Below are 10355 nucleotides of genomic sequence, written 5' to 3'. Positions count from 1 at the left end.
ACCAGTTGCAAGTTGCAAGTTGCAAGTGAAAAGTGAAGCTGAAAATTAGGGTTTCGAAAGATATCTGAGTTTGATCTTCCCAAATGCACTGATACACATGACGCTCTATCGCTTAACGGAATCATATAAAAATTCATATGCTGCGGCAATTTTATTTCCGGTCGAAATTCTCAATTAATTTCGTGGTGCAGTTCCGATGTTTTAATTCCGTTGCGTAGTTCCGATATCAGCTGATCGGGTAAGGTATTTATTGCTTCCTTGAAGTTTTTCTGTTTATACCAAAAAATCTGTGATTAGAATTTATGGTAAAACTTCAAACAGGTTTGAGAAACTGGAGCTATGGTTTGCGCTGGCTGGGGAATTACGTTATATTTGTTGGTAAAGTGAAGATTTGAGGGAGCTGGAAAGATTGACATAGGAGATACTAGGAGAGAGACGCTACTCTGCGTTTGTCGTGTTTGAAGAGAACAACAAAAATGGATTTTGCTGAGCAAGCAATGAACTTGTTCGGAGAATCTTCAGATGAAGAAGGGAATAACAATGACTCGAATCACAATGAAGAAGAACAAGATGATAGAGGGCAGCAACAAAAGCAAAGCTCTTCCTCATCATCTGCTCACTCTTCCTCCTCATCATCGGGGCGTTCTTCATCTGCGTCTTCCTCAGCGTCATCATCGTCCTCAAATCAGAGCAGCAGCAGCAGCAGTGATGGAGAAGAACAAGAACAAGATAGTCATGATGCAGGGGAAGTGGGGTTTACTTCTTACAATAATTACAATAATGATAGTAACAATCATTACTATGGTAAAGGGGTGGATGAAGTTGAGGAGGAGAGTAAGGATCTTTTTGGCGATGACAATGAAGATTACGCTAAAACCCCCTCCAAAAGTCCTTACCCTGTTCCTGGTATTTTGCTTAAAATAGATTCTTTTGTTTATTGATCTTCAATTTTTGTTCAGGCTTTTGAAATTTGTAATGTAATCTTTCTAAATTGGCTGATGATTTTAATTGTTAATCCGGTTTTGAGCTGTCATGGGTTTTGAGTATTTTGTGGACTGTTTTATTTGGATTTCCTACGTATTAAGGGATATTCCATTTTGTACACCTTTTTGGTTTCTGCCAGCGTATTTCATTTTCTTTTCTAATTTGCTACGTTTTTAGGATATTAGTAACCCCAACCAAATTGTTATATCAATTTTAGAACTTGGAAATTTTTGAAGTGTGTGATCTGCTTTTTTGTTTTTGTTTCTCATAAGCAAGAGTTGTTGGGGAATCTGTATCAATCGAAGTACATACTGCTATGTTAAGTCTTTTTAAAGACATAGCTTTGCACATAACATAGAAGGGAAAATAATCACAGTGTTATGATCTGTTAACTTGAAAATAAATATACAGGGAAATAATATGAAACTATTTCTGAATTTAGTTGATTTTATTAGTTAGACATTGAAGACTGATTTTTTACCATGACTTAGAAAAATCTGGAACTATTTTTGTGCTTTTTGGTTCCTTTGGCTACTATTCAAATGGTTTTTATCTCAAAACAGTATCTTTGAACTTACATTGATGTCCAGAGAAAATACTAAATGAAAAGTGATTCTGATAGGTTAAATTATATGCGATTACACTATTCTGTTGTAGATTTGAGAAGGCTGTCTACAATGGTTTATATGGAATATTTGTCCTTGTTTTTTTTTTAAAATTTATTTTCTCATTCTTGTCTTGTGTACTCAGTCTTACCTGCCATACGAAATACAAACAATCACACAAGAGGTGGTTTTGGGCGTGGCCGTTGGCAAAATGATAGAGGGATTCTTCCCCGACCTGGACCTTATCCACAAAGGCAAAATTATGGTCATGGTCCCAATTTCTTTAACCCCCCTCGTGATGAACGCTTTGTCTCGGAGTTGAAATTTTCAAAGAGTGAAGAAACCTTGGCCAGAAAATGCATTGCCTTTCAGGAGGTAATGGTTAACTAATATCTTTAGAGCTGCCAAAGTATCACGAATACAAAGCACCCTTGTATTGTTTTTAGATAACTCCTTGTAGTTTCGAGTAAATTTCATGCTGTAGTATTTCATATATTTGTGAAGATGCATACGTTGTTCATCTTATGTTCCTCATGAGGAGCATATTGTTTTCGTTGGTATTGGCCGACATTCTGGTGGTTGGATCAATAGAGTGCTGCCGCTATTTTATGACTTTACCTAGCTCACCCAATTGTCTAATCATTGGTAATATCCTGTTAGACATAGACATCTTTGGTCAAGTCAGTTTAGGCTGCAAGATCCGGAAACACTCCACTGCTTGAAGAAATTCTACATTTTCATTCTTGATTAAGTTCCACATTTCCAGCATGACATTTACCCCTCAATTGTCTAAAAGCACATCCATAGAAGAACAAATAACTTAATTTTACCACCGTCCCCAATGTTATTCTCTCTATTTTCGATCCTCTTGAAAAGGTAAGAATGTGGAAGGCATGTACTGAGCATTGAATCATGCACGTGTTGTGGTAAATGAAGTTTTATTTTTTGTTCCTGATCCATTCTCATTGATGTGTATTTTAACAAGTAGCCATGTGAACTTGCTTGCTATAGCCGTGTTGAACGTGGAGATGTCTACTTCGACGATCGCAGTTTGGTGAGCCTTTATTTCCTTTTCCTTAGAGTGCCCTTACCTTTTTGGATTATCTCCTTCTGATCTATCTAACTATATCTCATTGCCAGAGGTTGTTTAAGCGGCTTATCACTGAAGATATTGGCACTGACCTTAATGATGGTTTTGATACATTCATTGAGAAGCAAGGTATGGTGCATCTTACATCCGCGCAAGGTTCTAAAATTCGCTAGGCGCTAGTCGGGCGCCTAGTCCCCACCTAGGCTCTAGGCGTTGGTCTGGCGCCGACGGTATCAAGAGACTTGTAATGGTTCTTAGAATAAATTTCAACCCGAACTTTGTTAAAATCCAATTGACACTTGATTCATTCCTTCTACTTCTGTTGAAGACGGGTTAAGATAATAGACAATGCAAGATAAATCAAAATAGAGAAAAAAATTACATTTATGCCTCTTCGATTATCTTATTTGTGCAAAAGTAAACGGACAAAGAAGACGAGAGTTGTGTGTTAGGACAAGCACAAACCAACAACTCGTGGTTATAATTGGCTTTCAATCCCAAACAATTAAAAGCAAAAACCTATAATTCTTTCTCATGCAATGTTCTGATTTAATTGGACTTTCAAAAATTAAAAGCCCCAAAAAAAATTCCCAAAAAAACTCTAAATGCCTAGGCCTGCCTAGGATCACCTAGACCAAGGGCGCCTAGGCTGGCCGCCTAGCACCTTTCCGGTGCGGCCGCCTAGCCCGAGTTTTAGAACATCGCATCCACGATTTTTTGTTAATTTGAATTGAGTTTATGAATATCAAATAAGGTGTGCCATGAATTATTTGCTTGCTTGCCAGATTTGGGTTCTCGAGGATTTGGAGATCTTCTTGCTTGCATAAGAAATAAAAGCATACCCCTTCATAACATGCACTTTGTGGTAAGATTATGCTCATAATCTGCTTTATTGTGCCCAAGAATATGTTTCTACAAAGTTAATAACTTTTTTTCCCACTTTTGTTGTAGACATATCGAAACAACCTCAATAAGGTATCTGATTCTCTGGTTGTTCGTATGATGGTTGTTCGTATATCATCAACGATCATATTCTGGTAATCTTTCAATATTTCGTTTCTAGATACTGGCTACTGCTTATATCAGACACGAGCCTTGGGAAATGGGAGTGCATAAGAGAAAAGGAGTCGTTTATCTTGATGTACATAAATTACCAGAAAGGCCGCAAAGTGAACTGGACCGTCGGAGGTACGAGAATATATTTATGCATATATTCTAAATGCCTTCTACTTTGGCGCTTGATCCTTTTTCTATCTGGCTTGGGGAATTGAAAAAGTGGCTCAGAATTTACATATTGTCTGGTTGTTTACGTAATTCTGGATTATTTGGTCGTAGTTTGATACATGATCATTCACCTATGATCTTTTTTTATTGTTGTCGGGTGGTGGTGATGTTTTAAAGGTTATATAAATTCAAGGTTGTCTGTGTGGTTAATATTATGTTCTTTAAGTGTCTTCCTATGACCATGTCTTCCTGTATAAATTGCGAACATGTTTTTGTTTCTCATCCCCTAGGTACCAACTAAATAAAATATCTTCTGCCCAAACATAATATAAACACATTAGTACTCCATGTTACACACATATTTTATGCTCACTCTTTGTCAGATAAAGAACACCCGTATCACTTTTTCCCAGATAAGTTTCTGAAAAGTTGCCCCTAGATGCATAGGCCTGTACCTTTTACATAAAAACAAACATGTTTTTGTTTCTCACCCCTCAGGTCCCAACTGAATAAAATGTCTTCTGCCCAAACATAATATAAACACATTAGTACTTCATGTTACACATATTTTACTCTTCACTCTTTGTCAGATGAAGAACACCCTTATCACTTTTTCCCAGATAAGTCTCTGAAAAGTTGCCCCTAGATGCATCGACTTGTACCTTTTACATAAAAACGCTGACTTAAATTTGAAGTTGGCATTGACCAATTATTTTTTCTTTCCTTAGCTGAAAAGTAAAAAAATTTGGGTTCAAAAAGCAATGTTCTTGATAAGGTAATTGATGCCATGGTTCGTAATCAGCATTCTCAATAGGAAATGCTATTAGGATGAATGACTGGATTTACGTGTATATCAAATGGAAACAAGTAACTGTAGATTTTATTTCCACGTGAACTCTTAACATGTCGTAAACAATTATTGTAAAAATTGAGTATTTTAGTTGTGCACTTTTGACTCTGTCCCTTTTATGTTGTATAGTTATATCAATATCTAAGTTCATTTCCATTATCTTTGTTCGCTTTTTTCTAACGACAGATGTTATTGGGGGTATTGTTTTGAGACTCTTGCGACTGAGGATCCGAGAAGAGCTGATGGTGATGGGATTCATCATGTCGACAGTAATGTTGAGTACTGCTCTGTGATTAAAACCAAATTAGGAGCACATCGAATATTGATGGGTGCCGAAATGGACTGTTGCGATTCAACTGACGAGGGTAGAAGATTTTATGTTGAACTAAAAACAAGTCGTGAGGTTGGCATGCCTGTTAAATTATTTTGTACTCACTTCTTTATCTACCCAATTTGGAATTTTAAACGCTTTTTGTGCTTATACAGTTGGATTATCATACCGAGGAAAGATACGAGAGGGAGAAATTGCTCAAGTTCTGGGTAATTTTCAGTGCAAAGTTTCCTTTGGATACCTGTCTACATGCATGAAGAAAGACTGGATAATTATTTGTCTCACGCTTTTTATTTCTGTTTCTGGTTTCCTCCATATTGTTGATTGCACATTCATGAATACTTGTATCTTTAAGTTGCTTTGAATAACCCAGGTTAGACCTGAAGATATTTACTTATTTGATGGAGTTTGAGGTAAATTTTTCTGTCCAAAATATTATTTGGTTTTAGAACCACATGTTTTTTTGCTGGAATTTGAGAAAGGGGAACCCCAGTTTTGAATCAAAGGAAGCCAAAAGCGTGAGACTCCTTGTTATTTTGAAAGGGAACTATTATCCTAGATTGTGAGTTGTTTCTGGAACTGAACCACGTGTATGCTTTGTCCGAGTTTGTATCAACCCGAGTCGGTCTTTTAGATGACAATTCGAGTTTTCACATGTGACTTTTTTTATATCAATATAAGTTTTCTTTTTTCAAATTATAGTGAGCAGTTGAAAATGAATGTGACTAACTGTCATGCTTTTAGAATACATGAAGAACAATACCTTACTTGAAATCGTTCTTGTGAGCCTTGCAAGTTTCCCTGTTTGCTGTTATGATCATTTTTCATTTTCTGACTCGTTCTTGTTGAGTTTTACTCTGGGTGAAAATGGTGTGCATTTTATTCTGAAATTCAAGTCACGCGTTACCTGTTATAAGTTATAACATTGCTAGTTGGGATGCAGATTCAGTCTTTCCTTGCCGGTGTACCATATATTGTGATTGGATTCAGGTATAATCTCTGGCTTATTCATTTTAGCTCTTATTCATTTTAGCTTTCACTATCTGATAAACTGAACACTTCTCGATTTTCCTTTTACCTTGGTTTAATCATACATTTGGTTTGGCGCCTTTTAATACAGGGATGATGGTGGGCGACTTGTTCGTACGGAACGACTAAGAACCAAAGATATAACACAGAGAGTAAAGATGAAAAACTACTGGCAGGTACTTTGACAACTCCATTTGTTACCTTGGTTATAATTTTTAAAATAAATATATATATTTTTAAACAATATAACATAAAATGGTGCTCCCATATATAAAATGGCGTGAAACACCATTTTTTTCACGCCATTTCAGTGCAGCATTTGACATGGGCTTGTCGAAGATTTTATTTAATTAATTAATGGAAATGCTATTTAGTTTGATCGACAGGGAATGCATAAAAGCAGCTTTAATTTGATTGGTTATTTAGAGCCCTCATTTTGATTGCAGGGAGGCGTTTGTCTGGCGTTTGCTGATGAGGTGTTGTGCTGGCTTTATGGAACAGTTAAAGAAAGTAAGAAACTGATGGAATTTGGCAAATCGAAATTAGATAGAAAGGCTAACATTTTTTTGTGTCTGCAGATGAAGACTACATATTGCAATTTGCTGCGCCTTTTACTCGGTTGGAGCTTCTACAAGCTCAGTCTTGCCCAGATGTTATCCCCAACCATGTTGATCATCTAGGACACTCTCACTGAAACAATATTTATTCAGAAGTCTGCAAATTTCGAGGTCGATAAAATTTCAATTCGAACTCGAGCTGCATACCCGTTAAGTTAATACAGGGTAAATTTTCATGCATCAAACATGGAATGAAATAACAAAAGTACTTTTAGCTTTCTAGTTATCTTTTGTCTCATGTGTGCAGACGAATCACATATCGAATTAGGGAGTGTTATTTGTGCTTCAAAATTTTTTCATCCTTTTATTCTATTATTATTATTATTATTAACATTTAACAAAATTACCCTTGTATATATAACCGTATTAAAATTATTAAGTACCAAAAGAAACAAGTGTCAAATACAAGAATCGCATTTTCCACAGCAAGTATTATAAACATTTCAGATTAATGAATTTTATTTCTTATTTAAAAAAACAAAAACGAATTTACCATTGAACAAAGATAAATTGAATAATATTTTAAAAAATGTATCAACCTCATAAAAAAATAAACTAATTGTATTTTCTTGATTCAATTTNTGTTAAATAAAAAAATATTTATTGATATAAATTTTTTTTAAAAAAAGCCAAATGCATCAAAATAAATTTTTTCAAAGCCTTCATTTTGCTACAGATGTCATTTGACCCAACAATGACCGATAAAAGTTTTATTCAACACAATTTGTTATTTTTATAATTATGTGTTTGATAACCTGAAAATTTGTAAATTTGGGCATTTATTTTTAAAAATTTTATGTTTAATTATTATTTAATTTATTAATTATTTGACATAACTAAAATTACAATAAAAACCAAAATCACGTTTAATCTCTCGTTGTAAAGCTTGAAGCTTGAGAATGGCAATTCATCACGCGTCACTTTTTAGAACCTTGATCTTAACGGCAAAAACTTGTGTGAGACGGTCTCACGGGTCATATTTTGTGAGACGGGTTTTTATTAGGGTCATCCATGAAAAAGTATTACTTTTTATGCTAGGAGTATTACTTTTTATTGTGAATATCGGTAAGGTTGACCCGTCTCACAGATTAGGATCCGTGAGACGGTCTCACATGAGACCCACTCTTAACGTAGTTCATAGACATCGGTTTAAACGGATATAAATAAATATTCAATTTGGTTTTTTTTAAAAAAAAGTTTAATATGTAAACCAAAGTTTTAACAAGTATAATATAATATAATTTTTGAAGTTTTTTCTATGGAGACCTATTTTGAAATCATGTAAATTTGATGATTTATTTTGTTTGTAGAATTAATTTGTTCAATAAATTGTACACATTTTTTTAATAGCTAATTTAAATTATCATTTTTGGTTATTTTTTTTAAAGGACATTGATCTGATTAGGGTTTTTTTTATAAAAATAATTTAATTTTTAAATTTATTTTCAAAAATAATTTTTAAAAAAATATTTTCAAGTTTACGGCAATCCGTGCTTACGAAGCACGGACCGCGCTGACCAAGCACGGACGCTCCAGCGTCCGTGCTTCGTAGGAGCGGACACTCCACGTGTCCGCTTCCTCACCTTATCCTCCTCCGTTATCTCCTCTTTCCTCCTTCTTAACCCATTCATTTTTTCCTTCTCTCTTCTTCATAATTTTTTCTCTCGTCTCAAAAGTTTTTCGACATCGGTGCTTACCTTATATTGAATTTTAGAAGATCGACAACATATTTCAGAATGACAGAGAATCAAGGTCCCGAAGATTCCAGTGTCATCTATTTACAAGAGACACATATGTCATCAACAATTTCTTCCTTAACAGTTGATAATATTATCAATGTGAAGAGGTCAGACAATTTGATTTGGAAGTTATACACTGATAATTATATACACAATCGTGTGCTTACATTTTTAAATCTTACGGGTTTCTATGGAGTTTTAGAATGTGGCTCACAAGTTTTTGATAATCATTTGATTACTGATCTTGTTGAACGTTGGCGACGCGAGACACACATGTTTCATTTTCCATGTGGTGAAGTAACCGTCACGTTACAAGATGTTTCAATAATTTGGGGTCTAACAATTGATGGTGAAGCAGTCACTGGAATAGATGTGTCACATAAAGTTGAGGAATGACAACACATTTGTTTGGATTTGTTGGGATTTTTGCCATCATCAAAACATTTGAACGGTGGTCATCTGTCTATGACTGCACTATACGATCATTGTATGTCTAACCTTGTTACTGATGATACTTCAGAAGTAGATGTTGTTAAATTTACCCGTTGTATAACGTTAAGGATTATTGGAGGAATAATGCTCCCTGACTATCAAGGAGGGTCTGCTAGACTAATATTTTTGCAACTGCTACGGGATATTGATAACGTGAAGTCTTATAGTTGGGGTAGTGCAGTTTTAACATTTCTATATCGTGAGTTGTGTAACGCGTCACGTATAGAGAAGACATCAATGGCTGGACCTTTATATATCCTGCAGGCATCGTTAATGTAATGTGATTATTTAACACAAGTTCTTTGGTAATTTTGTTGAACTATTTTTATTATTGTAAGCAGATATGAGCATGGAGCAGGATTAAATTTGTTAACCCCGACCGAGGTGGGTTTAACATTAGGTGTACCTCCCGTTGATCCAGATGCTATTATTCCAGTTTCTCCGTATGGTGCACGGTAATATTTAAAAATTATTGTGGTAATATCATGTATATCTCGTATAAATTTTTGATATGTAATTTTTTTTTTAAATTGTAGGTGGAAAATTGAATTTAGTTACACACATTCGCCAACACATGCTGTAAAAATTATAAGGGATTCTATAGATCGTATGAATATTAACGAGGTATTATTTCATTTTAATATTTATTAGTGATTAAATGAAGATGATTTCTTTTTGAGTAGATGAATTTATAATTTGAACATTTTAATTTTTTACAGTTTAATTGGGTCGTCTATCAGAAGAATGACATAGATGTAAAGACGATTATAGATTCATACGACAACAAAATATGGCGATATGTTTGTCCTATTATATGCTTTGACATTGTGGAGATGCACCGTCCTAATAGGGTGATGCGACAATTTAGAAGACGACAATCAATTTCAGGGTCTGCCGTCGACAATGATGATATGCATAATATCACCAGAATAGGACATCGAAACACCGATTGGAGAGATTATCATAGAAATTCAATTGAGTTGTGGAATAATTGGCTGAGATATGTTGCTAAAGGGGTGCGACACGGGCGATCGATGCAAACTGACGAAGACTACTTCCAATGGTATAATCGAAACTGTGCGCACCATATCACCTATTGTTTCTGTCTTGGTTTTCAACCATATCCGTACAATACTTTTGTCGGACAATTTAATGTCCAAAAAAATTTCAGTACCCCTTCTCCATTTTCACATCAGCCATCACTCGGGTGGGGAGGTGACATGGTTACGTAACCAACTGGGTTTGCAGGAACATCTAATATTATTCCGTCAACCGAATTGAATGTTGCAGGAACCTCAACTACTCAACCTGGTTTTTCCAGTGATTCAGGGTTTGTTTACTTTCGTTCGTTTGGTCAGCCGGATTTTCAGACTCCGTATTGGTCGAACACACAA

At 35.1% G+C, this 10355-nt stretch overlaps 1 protein-coding gene across 1 annotated transcript; it reads left to right on the top strand.

Moving 5' to 3' along the window:
• On the top strand, window positions 1–6956 carry LOC140987886 (NAD-capped RNA hydrolase DXO1). The gene is made up of 14 exons (XM_073456613.1): window positions 1–243; window positions 322–906; window positions 1735–1964; window positions 2578–2643; window positions 2730–2808; window positions 3465–3544; window positions 3631–3654; window positions 3743–3867; window positions 4940–5156; window positions 5240–5293; window positions 6028–6074; window positions 6205–6289; window positions 6560–6623; window positions 6692–6956. Exons 2-14 carry the CDS (start codon window positions 477–479, stop codon window positions 6805–6807), a joined length of 1617 nt encoding a protein of 538 aa, XP_073312714.1. The 5' UTR covers window positions 1–243; window positions 322–476; the 3' UTR covers window positions 6808–6956.
• The last annotated feature ends 3399 nt before the right edge of the window (window positions 6957–10355 follow it).

Source organism: Primulina huaijiensis, chromosome 11, assembly GCF_012295235.1.
Source record: "Primulina huaijiensis isolate GDHJ02 chromosome 11, ASM1229523v2, whole genome shotgun sequence".
Classification (NCBI taxonomy): Eukaryota; Viridiplantae; Streptophyta; class Magnoliopsida; order Lamiales; family Gesneriaceae; genus Primulina; species Primulina huaijiensis.
The sequence above is the reverse complement of the archived record's forward strand: the minus strand, read 5'-3'. Positions and strand labels throughout refer to the sequence as shown.

Excerpts from the sequence above, each read along its gene's own strand:
- LOC140987886 (XM_073456613.1), top strand. The coding sequence starts at position 477 with ATGGATTTTGCTGAGCAAGCAATGAACTTGTTCGGAGAATCTTCAGAT. Across the intron at positions 6,290-6,559 it reads AGATGAAAAACTACTGGCAG|GGAGGCGTTTGTCTGGCGTT; the intron begins GTACTTTGACAA and ends TTTTGATTGCAG. Across the intron at positions 6,624-6,691 it reads TTATGGAACAGTTAAAGAAA|ATGAAGACTACATATTGCAA; the intron begins GTAAGAAACTGA and ends TTGTGTCTGCAG.